The following is a 20122-nucleotide window of genomic DNA, read 5'->3' on the forward strand; positions in this document are numbered from 1 at the left end:
AGTGACTTTAATAAGATCACATTGTTCACATATTCAGAGAAAATCAACCTTTAATTGTACCAGCAACATATTCAGAGAAAAATGACTTTAAATGTTTTGACTATTATTGTGCAGATCAAAGGAGATGAAATATTTACGTACATATTTATAGTGGAGCAGTTCATCTACCAATATCTTTGTGATTGGCTTTGGTTATGAATGGAAACTGTGGTAATTACTTCTCATTGAGTGGAATGGACTTGCAATTTAGATAATATGCTTTTAAAGAGATAGTCATAGATTTAAATTGGTTTTTAATAAACATTGGTTTTCTCAAATATTATATTCATTTTTGTCATGTTTTCCTTCATTAACTGAAGAGACTTTGAGGTCAGTCCACCTTTAATGGTATTCTTCCCTTGAAGTAAAACATTCTTTGAAAAATAACTTTTTAAAAATTTCAAAATGTTGACTAATGTTAATTGAAAGAAATATAAAGATCCAAAGGTACTTCAGTTTAATATAAGCCACTAAAATCAGAACCTTTTTTTTTTAATAAAAAAAAATTTGAATATTGCTCTTTTAAATTTTTGTTTATTAAAAGTGTTCCCAACTGTGAACCCTTGGCTCATAGCAGAAGGAATCAAATCTAATGTAAAAATATTCAAATAAATATAAATTCAAATATAAATAAAAAGTAAAATTCAAATTTTTTTTATCTTTATCATTTATTTAAAATATTTATACGCATACCAAAAAAATCATATTGCAGATTAGGTTAACATGAAATAAACAGTTTATTTATTAATTTTGGTATTATTATTACTATAAAAGTTTGCCAAAGGTGATGGAATGAAGGGTTTAAGAAAAAGTGAAAAAAAAAAAAAAACTAAATGAAACATTTAAGAAAAAGTAGATGTTTAAATAATGAAAAAAATTTACAAATTGATTCCGTAGTCTCTGAAATTATTCAGGAGATGAGCAAACAAAAAAAAAATTATCTTTCTGTACAAAGATGTAGTAGATTGTGTAATTTATTGTGTTAAAATGCATTTATTAAAAAGACTGTGTTTGTGCACTCATGTGTGGTTGTTTTGTGATAATTGATTATCACGGTTGTGTGTTGGTAGGCTGTTGCAGGGAGAGAAATTTGCTTTCCTCTTATAAAACGTTCTCTCTGTCTCTCTATCTGTCTAGTATCATCATTACCTTATCTTTATAAAACACCCTCTTTATTATTTGATACTCATTTTATGTATAAAACAACTTATCTTCAGTCTTTTCTGAACACCCCTCATATTTAGTCATTCCTTTACTCTTTTCTCAATATAATATGATATCACTTATTCAAGTTTTATATATATATATATTAATACATTGCTTATTTTTCTTTAAAATGATTTTATTTTTATTTGTTTTAATTGTTTTTTTCTGATATTATTAAATTGAATAATGTCGGAATGATAAAAAAATAATAATTTGTATTATTCTATTACCACTCCTACTACTCATATCTTGTACTATAAATTTTTATAATGTATCTCCATCTGAAAAGATAAAAGAATGATTATGGTACTTCCTGATATATTTTCTAAAAAGTCCTTGGTTTGGGACTGAATGAAAGTATTTTATCGAATGTTGTAACAATTTTTAATGAAAATTCATACTATTGAAAATTGTTGGCAATTGTTTTCATTTTACAGGTGTGTCCTTTTATATACATCTTTTAATTAATAGTGTGATAGTATGAATTTTTTTTTATTACAAATCAATAAGATAATTGATTTATGTTGTAACTTTTTTCATCTCATGTTTGATTTGATTTATTGATTTTAATTAATTTTGTTTTTTGTTAGTATGTTTTAAATATATAAATCAGTATGATTTTGCTATTTATTTGTTCATGCATGACTACTTTTTTTTTCAAGTAAAAGAGTACAATTAATGTAGTCTGATTAGAATTTAAATTTACTCTTAATATTTATGTAACACATCTTAATAATAAAGCTGTTAAATTCCTTTTGAATAATATTGATTATATTTTTGTGTAAAAAAATACATTTTCAAGTGAGTTTTTCTTTATAAATTATAAATATAAAAGTAATAAAAAAAACAATAAATTATAGTATGCCTTTCTGCATCCCAAGTTTTTCAGAATATTTTTATTCCCAGCAATACAAAAGAGGTAAGCACAAATAATTTATATCACTATATGATTTTGAATTAAAGCATACATATAGTAAGTTTTATTTAAATAAAAGGTATTGTAGAGGAATGACTGTTAAATTTGTTTTGAATCTTATTAAATTATACATATAATAACAATTGAATTATTTTTTTATGATTTTATAGAAAATGTTTCATTGAAAACATTGACTTGTAAAGCATTATTTTACATAATTTTAACATGAAACTTATAATGAGATATAAAATAGATTATATAATATGGAAATATTATTTCATTCTGGTTCTTTATATTATTTCTCATATTATTTTCCTCAGGTTTTTTTACTTTTTTTTAAATGTTATTCTCTCCAAATTTAAATTATTCCTCAAATAAAGTTTTTTTTAGAAAAATATTTTTAATTACTAGTATTTATCTGCAAATGTATGTCTTTTTTTCAGTCCATCGTAAAAAGAGCTACCCTCATATGCATATGCCAATCAAAACTATGCACCCACGTTCGTCGATGAGGAAACGCTCAACCATCTCTACAAAGGAGAGCAACGATGGAACTGAGGTATGAAAATTTGAGTGTGACTTATTTAGTTATACATCATTTATTTTGTAGTAATTTTCTCCATTTTTGCAATGAAACATTTTATCAGTGGTACACTGATAAAACATCACAATAAAGCATGTGTACATGCACATATGCATGTACACACACACACACACACACACATATATATATATATATATATATATATATTAAATGCTCAGTCAAAATATTTACTTGGATTAATATCGATATATGTTGAGCTTTAGGACTAAGAATTTTTAAGACCACTAAGTATTTTATTTTTCACAGTTAAAAGATATTAAAAAAAATTTTAATTTGAGATTCTAAAAACTCATTGTTTATTATTTCATGTTCTTATAATGGGAATGTATTATTGCAGCAGCTTATTTTCATTCGTGTCTAATGTTATTAAGCTGCAAATCCATGGATCTTCTTCACTTGACTCTTGTCTCTTGTCTCTTCACCGTTCTTACTCAAAAACTTTCTGTACTATTATTCTCTTTTTCAGGTTTTTCTCAGCACAATTTAATCGTGTTTTTTTTTCAGTTTTCCTCTAGGTGTTTTTCCTATTATTTTTCAATCACAGCATTTCTTTTACTACTGTTCTACTTGCCATTTTCTGTACAAGTACCCAAACCATCCCACAGTGTATTTACTTGAGGTAGGTCTTCTCTTACTGCAGCATTTTGTTCTGTATTTTCATATTGTGCTTTTTTAAAGTTTCATCTCCAAACTATGTGTATCTTAGCTTCTTACATAATACCTGCAGATGAGAAAGGAAATGATTCAATGAATTTAAGTATCTGGGACTCAAGCTAACATCAGACAGATGAGATGAGACTGATATTTTAAATGAATTTAAGAAGGGAAAATATATTATTTGGCAACTGCATTCTGTTCTCTGGAACTCTAAAAAAATTTAGAAAAACGAAAAAGCAGGTGTTTGCTTCATTTTTAAAGTATGGAATTAGTGTATGGTGTATAATTTTGGACACTGAACAAAAACATGAAAAAAAGAATCTCAGCAATAAATATGATAACTATTCTATACTTATTTACTTATCCACTGGTAACCTACAGCTATTGCATCCATTTACTGCATTCTAGTCTCCATTTTTCTGTATCAAAAATGTTCTCATTATTTAACTGTCTCTTCTGTATTGCTTCATCCACTCCCTCTCTTCAGCTACTCCTTGGTTGTCCCTGTTAACTTCTGCAATGCCGAGTCCACTCTGAAATCTTTTATGGCAGTTGACTATTTTATATTCTATGCATGTGCCCATACCATTAAATCATATTGTTTCAATGGTGCATTTCAACAGTGAATCTATTTCCATTTCTTTATCCTTTGGTTATTTATACAATCCTCTGATGTCTTCTACAAAACATTGTATCTATTGCTGTGATTTTTTTTTCAGGTTTTTGTTCAGTGTAAAATTACACACCATACGTAATTTTACGCTCTATAAATGAAACAAACAACTGCATTTTCATTTTTCTAAATTTTTTAGATTTCCAGAGAATGCAGATTGACGAATAATACATTTTCCCTTCTTCTTTATTTAAAATATCAGTTTCATCTTGTCTGTTTGATGTTAGCTTGAGTCCCAGATACTTAAATTCATTGAATCATTTCCTTTCTCACTTGCAGGTTTTTCCCTTGTTCTTTGATCACCAAACACTTTGTCTTATCAATATTAATCAATAAACTCTACTTTTCATATTCTCTTTTCTGCTTCTTAGACATAGAAGTTATGTCATCCTTATCTTCCCTAAAATTACTTGATCATCAGCAATTAACAAACTGCACATCTCTCCATCATACATTCACATCTATATCCATTGGCTTACATTTCTGTCTCAGACTTTTAATTGCATTTGTATATATATATTTTCTTTCCTTAGGTCAACAAAAATAATTTGTAACTCCTTCCTATATGTAATAGATTTTTCTACAAACTGTTTTAAACAAAACAAAAAATATTACCTTCTGCCCCAAAATTTACTTTTCTCTTCTGAGTTAACTGCCTCTCCAATCTAGATTTAATAATATCTGTTCCTACAATCTGGGTATAGAAAGTGTCATACTAATAGCCCAGTAATTCTCACACTCTGTACTGTAGCCCTTCTTGTAGAAGAAGCTTATATAAGCAAATTTTTAATATCACGGGATATTCCTCCTCATGAAAGTGTTTGAGATTATTATTAAAAGAATAGGCATTTAAATCATAATTTTGTTACATAATTTTAATTTCCTTATAAACAGAGTTAGATTGGGGTATACATTACATTAGATACTTTATTGCTTTGTGAAAATCAGTTCTACATTGTTTAAATTTATATTTTTATATTCCGAATAATTAATATTATTAGTATTTTTTCTGTAAAATAAAATTTTTATGTATATGTGTTCAGTTACTGTATGTTGTTTTGTAACAATTACATGCTGTTTTAAATAGTATAAATTTTATCATAGTGCATTATATAACATTTGTACATATTTAAATTTAAGCATGCAATATAAATTTTAATAAATCTGTGATAACAATATACATTTATTTTTTATATAAGTAAATTATATAAAATATAAAAGTTTTTTAGTTGAATACCATATTTAAAGTTTCTGAGTATGTAAAAAGATTGCTTTGTTATTTATTTTACCCATTAATGGGTTTAAATTATTATTTTTTAAATCAGTGGTTTACTTTACAAAATTTATCGTTCATTTTCATAATTTACTAAAATTAAGTAATTATGTTTTAATTTTTTTTCTATTTTTTTTTCTTTTGAATTTTCAGTATGTAAACTTCTTTGTAGTTATTTAAAATAGTTTAAAAAACAGCTCCTGTTCATCATGGTATGTGAAAGATATATATTAGTATGTTGTATACATTTATGTATCGTTTAGGTCATTTTTTATTACTACCAAATTTTTAAAACTTTTCTCATTGTGATGTAACATAAGGTAGAAATGGGTAAATTTAATGACCATTTACGTAGTTCAGGTAAAATGAAATCACACCACATCCTTTTGGCAAGAAAGGTGAGTGAAGTACTATTGTATCAGGTGTGCTTATTTTATGAGAAACACCAACATAATTGTATATTTGTAATTGATATTAAGAGCAAGTACTGAATGAATAAGTGTGTGTTTATTGATAGAAAAATTCTCATAGTTGTACATATTGTAGATGCCAAAAGAATTTGTTAATCTTGCTTCTGACCTTACTTTAAGTCTTTCAACTGCACATAAATATAAACCGTTTCTATTTATAACATTTAAGTAATGTCAATTGGAATGTCTACTGACGTTTGCAATACATCTGAAGTACTACCATCACATGTTAAATTACAGCATGCAATATGTTACAAATAATCTTTACTTATTTTATTTTCTCTTAAATTTTTATGAAATTTTCACAGTTTTTCTCTTGGGGTACAGCAAATCTCCTGAATTCTTAATCTCCCCAAAAAACAGCTATCAACACTTTTCCCTACCTAACATTTTCAATTCATCTCCTAAACCAACATATTTGTTTTTGATTTTTTTTTTTATCAACTTGGATGATTTATTCTCTACCAAATATATAACATCTTATCTATTTGTCTTTCATATTTTGAACTGCTTAGACAAGTAATTTTCAAACTGATAAGCATTTCTTCATATGTTACCAACAAATTTAACAAAGACAAGAAGTTTTTTACAAATGGGATGTTACTGAAAGTCAACTAAACTGATGCAAGAATCAAATAAAATACTGATGAAAAGTAAATCTTTGAATAATATTCTCACCTCAAAACATTTAAAATATTTTCAATGTTAGTGCCGTTTATTGTTTTTTTTTTTGTTTTTTTTCTGAAACATTTTATAAAATTTTTAAGTTTTACAAAAATATATTCTGTATTTATTGTAAACATAAAACTTTAAAATCTTGGGATGATTGTTACCTGTCAGCATCTGTAAATTAATTAAGAATGAAGCTTGCAAGGGCTGATCATCCCTGTATTTTAATGTTTTATGTTTGTATAAATAAATCATATACCCAGAAAAAAGAAAAATTTTAACTGAAGGTGTTTGGATAAAATGAAACATGTTATTAACAATTTTTTTTAAAATTAAGATGAAATCTTAAGTCATTATTTTTAGGAAATATAATGTATCATTATTGATTATGATCAGTTTATATGAAAACTGGAAGTTCCTCTGCTTATCTAATCAAGCTATGTTTAATTGTAAGCTGTAGACAGCTGCATCTTTTATTTTGTAATAATTGTAATTGTAGCTTATTGTCGATTAGAATTCCTAATACCATGATGTATTATTGCTAATTAGAACCTAACAGATTAGTAGCTGGGAGATGATACTTAAGTATCAAGGAGCATTAAAATATGAGTGGTCCTGCCTGGCCTCGACCTGTCAATTTTACAGGAAAATAAGTGCTAACCCACTGCACTACTCTGACTCAAACAGTTATGATAATAAGTTCCTTTTAATATAATTTTAATAATTGAGTCGCTGGAAAGATATTAAACTAATTTGATCTACCCTGATGGGAGGTCACTCTTTCTCCCCCACCTTCCCACTTTCCTTATCCTTGATCCCTTTTTTCCCCAGTATGGATTATGTGGATATAAGTTTGATCCTTCTGAATTCTCCTACCAGAACTTTTGTAGAATATCTACTACATCCTTGTTATCTAGTAAGCAAACTTCCTGTTAACTGACTTGGGGACTGTCCTGTCTGGTGGCTGTATAGTAAGACTAATACTAATAATTTAATTATAATATTATTGAAATTTCTATTGGGTCAATTCTTATATCCCATCAAAAAATAAACAACAACAATAATAATAATAATTATTTTTATAAAATATTTTCTGTAGATGAAATTTATATCCTGTGAAAAATGCTATATCTAACAGGTTTATATTTAGAATTTTGTGGCTGAAAAGAAGGGTAGAGCTATAAAGGTAGATTAAATTAAATGCTTTAGGAATTGTTTTCTGCTAGGCTTTTTTTAATAGGACCACTAGTCTTACAATTTTACAACCCCCTGACTAACATTCAATCTTCTGGCAATTTCATAGGTAAAGAGTGATGCCATTCTGTTGAACTATAAAGAAGGTATTAACTTGCTGGATATTAGAAGATGCCAGAGTGATGTAAGAGATGGAAAAATGTCTCATCCAATTACCATGAAACCCATAAGGAATTAGAAATAAAGGATTAGGAAAGTAAAGAACAAAAAGGAAGATCAATCCATACAGGGTATTATTCTGATTACTGTAGTTTACTAACTAAATCTATAAATTCTCTATACCCTTATAGAGGCAGATTCTTAGACTGCAGTAAAAGGACTTTAAATGTATCTTGGTTACATGTAATTTTTGCAAATGTATGTAACTATACCTATAAGAAATTTATAGGTTGAAAGTTTAATGTCAGTTCAAATAGGTTTTGTCATTTAGGTCATAGTGAGAGGGAAGCCATCTGTTGTTTTGAACAGCCAGTAAAATGTTAAGGGAAGAAATGTGTTATTCAGAATGATGGTAACTGGAAAAAGGTCTCACCTTAGAAGAGTTTCCTGTATTTTGATTATAAAAACAAAAGAAATCTTTTACCGATTGATCAATTCCTTTTCTTTTCCCTTTTTTTGAACTGTGATGCAGTAATATAGATTTGAAAAGCAGACATTGTAGGCTAACAGAGTAGCATTGTTAAATACGATTCTGAATTATTTAAGACCAAAAGTTAAGATTTTATTTCGGTACTATTATAAATAAAGCTATTTTCATTTTAAGAGATTAATTCTTTACTGATTATTGATCAGAATCTTTTAATTTTGATTTGCTACACTTACTGTCTTGAGTTTAGGTGCTATATTAGAGATTATTGTTTATATTTTTTAAATTCAGAGTTGTATTTTCTCACTTAAAAACACAACCTTTAATGTTCATTGTTTGACTGGATTAATCTGTAGATTATTTTTTATTGTAGGGTACAGATTCTCGTAAGAATTCACAAGTTGGAACAGATTCAGATACTACTATATCTCCGCCCCTGAACTCAACTGTTTTACCAAGGTAAGAATATTGTATTTAATTTATCTATAAATGCTAAATAACATATAAGATTATCACTTGTGCGTTATTTTAATTTGCATATGTATTAAATTTATAAAACTTTTGTTTTTATTTAGTTATTTTTTGTTTATATGTCATGTGCTTCCAATAGGCAGGAGGCTATAATATTGATATACATTTCTGATATAAATTTAAAACGTACTGAAAATTGAACTGAACCCACCAGGATAGTCTCTTTGTTAAACTCATCATCGCAAAACCAGCTGGTTTTAAAGTTGAGACTTCTAAGGTTCAAGTCCTTGTAAAGGCAGTTGCTTTTATATGGATTTGAATGCTAGACTGTGGATACTGGTATTCTGGCGATTGGGTTTCAATTAACCATGTCTCAGGAGTGGTTGACCTGAGTCTGTTCCATTCTACATGTTTACTGGTATGCTTGCATTCCACAACTTGCTATGTCCGGCCTGGCAAGTCAGTAATGGTAATTGTGTGCCTATATACACACACACCCAGACCCAGTAATAGCTGGAAAACTGGTAAAAAATAAACTGAGAATTGAACTGTATGCAGGTTTGGTTTGAAAAAATTCATTAGTGCTTCAATTAACAATATAAAATGTTAATTATAACTTTATATTATTTATGATAATGAACTGCCTATATATTTTTTAAATATTTATTTACTAAAGAATGCAGCGAGAATACTCATGAAAAAGAGATAAAAATTTAAGAAGGATTTGGGTACTTTTGGATACAAAGACATATCCTGACCCTGTAGGGGAAGACACCCTCTGCCTCACCATCTGTTTGGAGCCCTTATGGACTTTACTGGAGGTCATCTTTGAAACCTCAGCTTTTCATTCCAGTCTGCCTTGGTCTGGATGCCGTCAATGCGAATGCCATGAGTGACATTGCCATTGGTGTACTACTATTTAATGAAGTCAAAACAACATACATCTCACCGAGTCTTAAGTAAGACTGAAAGGACCTAACTAAACAAAGAATTGAACTACCTACCCGTAGAAGATAAAAGTGAACTAGCTTGTGAAGCATATGATAGCACACCAAGAAAATTAATACAGAGCACTTTACAAAAAAGAGGATGTGGCATAATATAAATGGCCAAGACAATGTACCAAAAATGTTTGAAAATGAAAGTGGAATTCTGAGAGCGGTTTGATGTTACAGTGGCTTGAGACATAGGAGAATATTTTCATCATTTTTATTAAAAATAACAATGGATGAGAATAGTAAAAACACGCTTTTTGGTAGGTGATATAGTATCATTTGGGGTAAAATAAAGTTCAGGGAATGCTTGATATTTAAGAATGCAGTGTAGGGTATTTAAGAAAGTAAAGAAAAGTTATATCAGTGTTAGTCTGAAAATTGAGGAAACAAAGAGGAAAGCTGAAATATAAGATGAAATTGTTAAAGTAGTAAAAACTTTCAAATAGTTAAGTCGTAATCTTGCAGATACCTGGAAGATTGGTAGAGATAGGAAAATGTGTGCAGAGTGAGAGTGCAAGGCATTTTTATCTGTTTGCAAGACATTAATATGGAATAAGAATGTGCCAAGGAAATGTAAAGTAGTAATACAAGGGCTATTTGGAAAGTAACTTCCAACTTATTATTAAAAAAAACACCAGCTGATGAAAAAGCAATTTATTACGCACATCTTTTAGCTACTTTTCTACATAATTGCTGTCCAAATTAAACTTGCTGTCATATCTGTAAACAGGTTTTTGAACACCCTCGTCATAAAACTTCCGCCTGTGGAATTAAGCCAGGTAGTAACACCATTTTTCAACTACTTGCAGTACTGAGTACCAGAATTTAATTTCTGAAGAGCCCTAAACTAGTACGAGATTTTGAAGAAATTGAGAAGGGTCATACAAAACAAACAGCGTGCATTCAGGCATGCATTGAGTGAGTTCAGGCATTGTTTTTCTTCAAGACAATGCTCTTCCGCATACTGCAATATGCACTCTCAACCCCAAATTGACAGTTTCAAATGGGAATTCTTTAATCATTCTCCATATAGCTGTGATTTGGCTCTCAGTGATTGTCACCTTTTCTTGAAAATCAAGAAATGGTTAGCGATGTAGAGTTTTGAAAATGACGAGAAAATGGAAAACTGTGTTACAACCTGGCTTAATTCATAGGTGGCAGTTGTATGATGATTGTATTCAAAAACTTATTTACAGATATGAGAAGTGTGTTAATTTTGATGGCAATTATGTAGAAAAGTAGCTAAAAGATGTAACTATAAGATGTCTATAATAAATTGCTTTTTTATCAATTGGTGTTTTTTAAGTAACGAATCGGAAGTTACTTTCTGAATAGCCCTCGTAAAAAGATAACCTAAAGCTCTAATTCTGATTTATAGAGGCTTGGAGTACTAAAAGCAGATAGGTGCATATAACACATTTCAACTATCCATGTATGTATCAAAATATTGCTGACAGCATAAACTTGATGGTTTTATGATTCGCTATCTTAATGTGAAAAGAAACATGAGTATTCTACAAAAAAAGTATAGAGTGAAAATTTTTTATAATAATTTATGATTTTGTTTAAAAATATACACAAATGCATTGGTTAACCTACCTTTGTTTTCTAATTAATACATGCATTAAAATATTACTGTTTGTTGGTGGAATAAAATGTTTCACTACATTTCACTTTTAAAGATGCAGTTAATGGCATTATTTATTATTGAATTTTAATTATTCTAGAACTTTGAATTTGTCCCTTAGAGTTTTCTGAGTATTCATCCATTGTTAGGTACTAACTTCAATTATGGCTTACCAGATAAATGACAGATCTATTTTAACATCATCGTATGGTTTCATATATTTTCACTAGATGGATCCATATCAGTTCATGTTTATTTTAAGTCTTTACTGTATCATTTAACTATATAGTTGGTAGTGTATTTCAACAGTATATTACATACTTCTCATATATTGCACAAAAAAATGTAGAAGCCTTGTCAACTGTCATTTCTTTATTTTAGTTTGTTTACGTTTCACTTTCTGCACATTATATTTTATTTGTCCAGACAAAATAAATATAGTTTTACTGTTTAATTTTAAAATTCTTTCAGTTGATTTAAGCAACATTTGTCATGTCTCTGATTTGAATGAAACTGAAATTAAAGTGAATTATAGTGAACTTCTACTCCCAAAATTAATCCATTTGTATTTGAATTTTTGTTTGCTTAATTTTTTTTGAGAATCATTATACAAATTTCCAATTTTTAAAAAAATAAAATAAATAGATTAATATTTATTTAGATAATAGTATAATTATGTAGCATTCTATAAGAATGGTAGGCTGACTATTCTACAATTAAGAAGAATGAACTACTTAAGCATTTGTGTGGATTGATCAGAGGAAACCATTGATAAACTTGGATTAGAGAAGCATTAAAAAGTACAAAATTAATGATTAAAAAAGAAGAATTGTAATCAACAAAAAAAGTATAAAAAGCATTAATTTTTACATGTTCATTCATATTTATCTAATTACTATTATTTAAAAATTTATTGTTAGAGTAGTATTGTTTCATTATAAATACACCTGACTTTAAGTAGATTACTCTCAAGTTAAAGTAATGATTTCTATCCCTTCTATGTTGAGGATTTGCTGTTGCAAAAAAAATTTGTGAAAAGTAGTTCTAAATATTTACTACTAATATTGTTCTTTTACAGTGGTGTCATCTTATCAAGCCCTGATCTTGAAGAAGAAGATGACACAGAGTCAAGAGCTGATGATACATTACTCAGTAGTGAATCAGAGGCGCTTGTTTCGGAAAGAGCAGCTGCACGTGATGGCAGTGTATTCAGTTCATCACCCGATCGGAGAGTTCAATTTGATATTGGTACACCTCCCATTATTATATCACTTCCAGGTTGTATATATAAATATACTGAATATTATCGCACGAATTCTGCTTCTTGTTGGATGATCATGTGTTTCCGTATGCTCATTCACGCTGCATGCAAAATACTGCAATTTTGGTATAACCGTTAAAAATTAGTTTGATATTTTCTTTTTAAGTTTTGTAGAGTTTATTTGTAAAATTATTTTTGTTACAAAGCTTTTTTTGTTATTATTTATATTTTTTAATGAAAAAAATTTACCCACATGTTTTTTAGAACTGAATTAACTTAATAAATAAATAAAAAATATAGAGCTCCCTATTATATCATATATAAGAAAAGGTGTTACAAAAAGGTGTGTTATATATCTGTGGTAAACATGGAATGAATGACCTTGCCCACCATATAAATTGCTTTTTCTTATTTTCTAATGAATGTTGGCTGTTTATAACTGACAAATAATATATTCATACTGAAAATACTTTACCTGAATCTATGCACAATTTACTTTACTATCACAATGGCACGGACATTTGGTCTATGCTCTAGGGCGACCGAATGGGGTGGTGGCGGGAGAGATGCCAGCTAACCAATTACCTGAATCTACTAAACAGCTGATTTCAAGAATGGGCTAAATATTAATTTTAATACCATGACATTTGATACTTCTATTTTTAAAAAAAATCATACAGGCAGAACCCATTAATAAACAGGATTTTAATTAGGTTCTGTATAGAATATTTATGAGTAATGAATGTTTCAATAAGTGTAAATGTACTATAATTTTTTATATAGATTGTTTCTATTTCACTGGACACTTTTCAGACTAAAGGAATAAATTAGTTGCATCATATATCATATGATGATAATTATCATCCATATCTTTTATATGGTTTATTATTGATATCCACTCATTAATCTAGAAGAGTTTGTTTCGAGAATCTGATTTTCCTAGTGCATTTTTTAATTTATAAAATTATTCATTAGTACTAATAGACCAAAAGTTTATAATTCTTCCTTTTATATTTTCCTATATTGCTGGCAAAACTTTTTGAGCATTTTCCCCTGCTGTTTTATTATATCTTATTTACATTTTGTACTCATAGCTCTGAAAAAAATAGTTTTTAATAAGAAAAGATTAGTCTTAAAAAGATAAGTACACATAAATTTTCTTTTGCAATATATTCAAGTCCATCGTACAACTATGGAGCACAGTATTTGACATAATACACAATATTGTGATTGATTACAGTATAATGTGTGATATTAGTGGATTATATTTTTTAAGCTATAAATTTATATCTACTGGATATGATTTTTGAAAAAAATATTGGTGTTAAGCAAAGATTTAAAGCACTTACAATAAGAGAAATAATGTATTTATTATACAAAATACAAAGCATACTAATTTTTATAGTATAATACAGTACAATGTTTTATTTTGCTTTATGTTTTACTGCTATTTATATTTATTTCATATAAGTGAGCACAGTACAAAATTTAAACATGAATTCTCAAACTTGTATGTCGATTATGAAGAAGTTTACAGTTTTAATTACAATTCAGCTGAAAAAATTATGTGTCAACACTTGTGCTTTCCTTTATTTGAAAATTTATTGAGAAGTTTTATTTTGTAGTATTTAATCATAAATTTTAAACATTTGAGCAAAGTTTGTTGTGAAAGATGTATACTTACTTGGCAACAATGGCAGGTGTATATTACCTATTATCTCAGATAGTTATTTACATCAAAAAACCTTTGGTTATGTATAGGAAGCCCTTTGTCACTTAATTAAAATTTTATATAATATATAATAAATTAATTTTTTTTTTATATAAAAATATTAGTGAAAAATTTGTTCATATTTTACAAATATGTACTGCAATAAACCCTCTTATAATGAATTTAGTAAGGCTGTGAGAGAAATTTCATTAAAAGGAATCATATGTTACATTTTTAAAATTAAAACATATATTTTTGAAGTTGCATACTGTTTACGCCTGAAAAACTATTTCAGTGTCTAAAAATAAATAAAATTAGACTAAATTAAAAAAAAAAATATTTGTAAAAATGTGGGAATACAAAATTTACCAGGTATTTATAAAGAACCATTTTTCAGACAGATAATTGTCTCAAGACAATAATGATAAAATCATGAAATAGTATTTTTAGTCATAATAGTTAATTCGCAGTAGTTAATCCATTAACTGCTAAATTTTAAAACTTTGTTTTTTTTATTGTTATCATGTTCTTTTTACTCCAAATAACACAAAAAAATAATTTAAAAAAATCCTCTGTAAATTTTTATATTTTTACAAATTTTTTTGTAAAACTCCCACATGGGGCTTGGGGCATGTACCGTAAGAAAAAGTCAGATAAAGTTGTTTATTGCTTTCACAAATACACCAAAACAGCTATTTACAAAGAAATCATATGTTGGAGGTACTGAATATGAAAAAATGTATTTTTATGCTTATTACTGCTTTTGATGCTATTCCTGGAAGCAGTCAATCTGTAGACCAACATTACATTTTGAGCACTGCTATCTGATGTTCGACTAAAATCAGCTGCTAAAATTAAGCTGTCTAAATCAGCTATTCTCTCAATGGAATGACCCGTTGGATCAAATCGCAGTGTCCAACACTCTTTTCTTTGAAACTGGTCTGTCAGAATTTTAAGGGTTTGATAGAGAACTCATAGTGAGGTAACTTCTGGCAATAATTCTCTTGAAGTTGAATAGTGGAATCTTATAACCTCCAAGCAGTAAAGAATATGTGCATTGACAAATGTCACGTCAATGAGGTTAGTGAAGAAGTGGGATCTTTTCACTCTTGTTTTTTTTTCTGTATATGTTTACGGTCCAGTCCATCTGATCATCTCCTCCTGTCCACTTATTATAGGTTGCAATGCATTTAGGCTCTAAACAATTTTCTCTTCTCCTAGTTTTGACTATCGACTAATGAGTATAAAAAATACTAGTCTTTGGTTTCAATGCTTCATGATTAGATAGAATTTTACATTGTTATCTTTCCAAATTATGGCAAATAGTCCATTTTTGTCATCAAACCAACAGTTATGTGTTCCTTGATCCTAATTCTTCATTTCCTTGTCAGGGTTTTAGGAAAGTAGTTCATTCTGTTGATTTTAACAGTTCTATTTGCACACACATTTTTTTCTATCTGGCATTTCATCAGATCAAAGCTAGTAAAGAAATTGTCAAAAAAATACATGATTTTCTGGAATTCCAGCTATATTTACTTTGCTCAGAACAGCAGATGAGCCGATAGAAGTTAATTCACCATCAGGTGTGCTTGTCTTTTTGCCCTCATAGAGTACAGCATGAAAGCAGAAACCAGTCTCTCCACAACAGCAGCCAAGTTTTGAATCTGAATTGATGTGCTTCCCACAGATGACCTGTTTCAGGAAGTGGTACTTCCACTTCTATAGTAGCGAACCATGGCCTACACAAAGTAAAGGGATGTGTACTTGCTGTTGAATTGTCAACCCTCCTTGTTATTGAAAGAGTTCAGATATTTTGGTCACTAACTAAAAATATACTGTGCTCATTGATGGCACATTGACAGCTAATTGATATCAAAAGTAGTTGTGGATATATATTTTTTAGCTGTATTATTCAACTATAGAGAAATTGTGGCATTTTCTGTTATATAATAACCTAAAATACATTGATTGGTATAGTAATTGTTAAAGGGTCAGTTAATGAGAAACCTTTGTTATGAAGAACTCTGAGTTTACTGTGTATCACTTTTACTGGATGATAGTATCTTTTATAAACTTAATAGTTATATAAGGATTATTTATGTTTACCAATTGATTTTCTTAATTAATCTGATTTTTTCCCCTAAACTGATTTATCTGTAATTCTCATAATTGTCATTGTTACAGATAATTTATTAATTACAATATCATTGGAAACCCTCTTTCCTTATATCAGGTTTATGTGAAAATATTAATTTATTTTTCTGCCTAGTAAATGCTACACTCTAGAAAACAAACAAATTAGTAATTAAAATATAACTCACATTTCCCCCATGGATTAATTTAGTAACATTTTTTTTTCTTAATTGATTTCTACTCTCTTTTTTTAGCTGGATTTAAATACTCTGTTACTATATATATATATACATATACCTTGTTTAATTTGCCCATACTTAACTGCTTCTGGCTACTAAATTAAGAATTTTACTGAAATGAAGCCAGGAATGAAAAGAGATTTTTTTAAACACTGCCAAACTCAATTGAGTATATTTCTTAGAATGCTAAATGTATTAAACCAATAAGAGTTAAAAGACTTTTCCTTTTTGAACATAATCTTTAAATTTTTAAGTTATTGACAATCTGTAGCAGATTGTCACTTGAATATGTGTGATAAATTTTACCTAATTCAGAAGAATAAAATTCAGAAATATATGTGTACGATTTAAATTTGGCAAATAGCCATTTTAATCTCTCTCTCCCCTTCTCTCTTTCCTGTAATTTTTTTTATAAATGTTTGATAATTCATAATGTTCATTTGGGAATTTTACTGTTTTTCATCTTTTTTTAAAAAATATTCTAAGCTGGAAAATCTTAAATGTAGATAAATTATGTACTGCAGAGTTAAGAAATGTCAAGGAACAAAGTTTCCCTAAGCAGTGATTTTTTTTTTTCATTTATTGTTTAATTTTCATCTTGTTGAAATTTTATTTTTCCATTAAAACAGAACATCTGTTTGTTAATAATTACCATAAGAACTTTTGTAAAAGAATTTCTTTTAAAAATCAAATTGGTCTTGTCAGAAAAAAAATTGAACTACAATTTTTATCACATTTTTTTTCACATATTTATTTTTCATGTATTGTTTTCACGATAAGTTGTATGAAATGATTAAATGCAGACATATTATCTTAGAGTTTTCATTAATGGCTTTTAAATTTTTTACAGACATAAATTTTATATTCTTACTTTTAGTCCCACTTAATTAAAGTGAAAACAGTATTTTTAAATAATGTAGTTTGGGAAAGAATCTCAAATCTCTCATTTTTATTAATGTAATCAGTTATTTCATTTCTTACTTATCATGCACAATGTTAAGATGTTTATGCATGAATTGTAAATATGCACTCCACACTTTGTGTGCTTATAAACTTCATATTTATTTACTTGGGCATGCTCTTATTTTCATGATTTATTAGGTTTTTTCTTCATTAAGAATGACTTAGTTTGTAGACTAACATTTTTTTAAATATTTTTTTTTTGTTTTGCTTCAGTAATTTTTATTCTCCTTTTTTATTATTGAGCTTCAGTTTTATCTTCAGTATTTCAGTTTTTGTTTTTTTAAATGTATATATTAATATAATCGTAAAATCACTAGATTAAATGAAATAGACCTGGAGGTTGTAAATTTATCTGGTCTTTTTTTATCCAACTAGTTTTTAACAGTAAAGAAATGTGGTACATATTTCCTAGCACTAAATCTAATAGTTTTTAAGTTGTTATTTGGGGAAGATATTGTTATATTTGTGGAAAAAAGCTTTTAAGAAACTAATAGAAAAATTTGAGGCCAAAAAAATGTCAAAGGACAAAAATAAATATCTTATGATTTTTAACAAACTCTATGGATCCTTTGTTAAAAAGAAATCCAATTTAAAAAAAAAAAATAAAAATAAAATATCAAAGTGTAAGGGAAAGTAAAATAGAACAACTATTAGAACAAGGAAACAAGGGAAAATGCAAGAACAAAGTGCAGAATTTTACTAATTATATAGTTGCAATTCAAAGTTTGTATGATGAAAGATGTCAGTAGCTGATTGGCACAAGCTGGGTGGCAGTTTTCATACCAGTTCAAAATCTGCTTATATTCATCATAAACCAAGTAATTACAAAGAAGATCTTAAAAATGTTTGTATGGAGTGTAGTTCTTTATTGCAGTAATAAACAGACTACAGGAAAAACCAGAAAAATGAAGAATTAAAATTTAGAAATGTGGTCCTACTGAAGAGTGTTTGATGTGGTTTGATAAAGTATAAGATAAAATGATTTTAACAATAAGAAGAATCACATTTTTGGGATTTATTATTTTTTTAATAGAAGTGTAATATGTATAAGAATACAATCAATTTTTGAATATATAAAGCATATAATTGAGGCTGTAGGAAGTAAGAGGTCTGAAAAAGTTAATAATGTGCAAAATGAAATTTACATCTAACCATTCAAATGACTGATAGCGAAAGAAATGTTTGAAGACTTAGATTTCTTATAAGTGGCAATTTTCCATACATTGATATAGTTAACATAATATAGATTAGTATGATCATGCTGCATTAATTATCAATGAAAATAAGGATAAAAAATTTTTTTAACTTTTAAAAATAAAAAGCTAATATTGTAAATTGATTAGTTATAAATAATATTATTTATAACATATACACATATAACATGTACTTTTTGTTATTATGAATTTTTTAAATACAAATAAATAATAATATGTGAAATTTTTTTTATTATCCAAAAATTAGCTTTTAATTTAGATTACGTTTATTAGTTCTGAGATTTTTCCACTTTAATGTACTATCCAAATTTATAAAAATTCTGTCTGGTTATTACTTTTCAATGGCATATCCAATGATATGTTTAGTGAAATTCACAACTTGGCTCCAGTTCAAACTTAAGCTGCACAGCATTTACAGTTTTGCCTAAAAAATTGTAGGTAAATATATTCTTTTCTTTTTTTTTACTGCAACTGGTGTTTTAAGTTTGGCCACTGACATTTTGCCATATTTCTCTCCTTTTATTTACCAGTATATTATTTGCTGTGCAATTCCAGGTTTTTTGGTACTGTCAAGTTCCAAATAAGTTTTTCACCTTACTTGGGATCTTGAGGTTGGATCTACTTATGTTGGATGTAACTCCCACCTAAAGTTCAGAGCCTGGCATCATCATTTTATTAATATATCCGTAGAGACAGTAATTAGAATATTATGAAATAAAATGGAATAGAAAACTATTTATTTGGAGAAACTCACAACTCACAACCATAATAATTAATTTTAATTTTTTTAAATTTTATGTGAACTTTTTTTGGTTTTTTAATTTTAATTTTTCATCTCTTATTAAATTGATTAAATTACCACTTACCATTGTGTTTGACCCAAATATTTAATATCTGTCGGGTATTATATATCAGGTAGTTCAGAAGAAAAGTCTGATAATACTTTATGAAAGTTAGCATAGCTGTTCTAGAGTTATATTTATATGTATATTAAGAGTGTCAGACACATTACTTTACTTCCATTATTGAGCAGCATAAAAAATTTGTCTGCCTAATGTTCTACCAACCAATCTAATGAATCTTGTTTCATTGTTCCTTCTTGCTTCTAATGTGTAAATGGTACATCTAGTTTTTGATAAACTAGTTTGAAAAGAGTTAGTG

At 27.9% G+C, this 20122-nt stretch overlaps 1 protein-coding gene and 1 long non-coding RNA gene across 9 annotated transcripts in view; one reads left to right on the forward strand and one right to left on the reverse strand.

Annotated features, from left to right (window-relative positions):
* The window catches only part of Ae2 (anion exchange protein Ae2), a 406977-nt gene that overhangs the window by 300906 nt on the left and 85949 nt on the right, over positions 1–20122 (forward strand). For 7 of the 8 annotated variants that reach the window (XM_075374014.1, XM_075374019.1, XM_075374015.1 and 4 more), the window contains 3 exons: positions 2605–2720; positions 8721–8806; positions 12519–12718. In XM_075374014.1, the coding sequence (XP_075230129.1) occupies positions 2605–2720; positions 8721–8806; positions 12519–12718 (402 nt within the window). The remainder of the gene's footprint in view (positions 1–2604; positions 2721–8720; positions 8807–12518; positions 12719–20122) is intronic. The other variant, XM_075374018.1, reaches the window with a different exon arrangement.
* Positions 1–20122, reverse strand: part of LOC142329420 (uncharacterized) — a 34009-nt gene that overhangs the window by 3183 nt on the left and 10704 nt on the right. The window lies entirely within an intron of this gene.

This window comes from Lycorma delicatula, chromosome 8 (genome assembly GCF_047948215.1).
Source record: "Lycorma delicatula isolate Av1 chromosome 8, ASM4794821v1, whole genome shotgun sequence".
Taxonomy (NCBI): domain Eukaryota; kingdom Metazoa; phylum Arthropoda; class Insecta; order Hemiptera; family Fulgoridae; genus Lycorma; species Lycorma delicatula.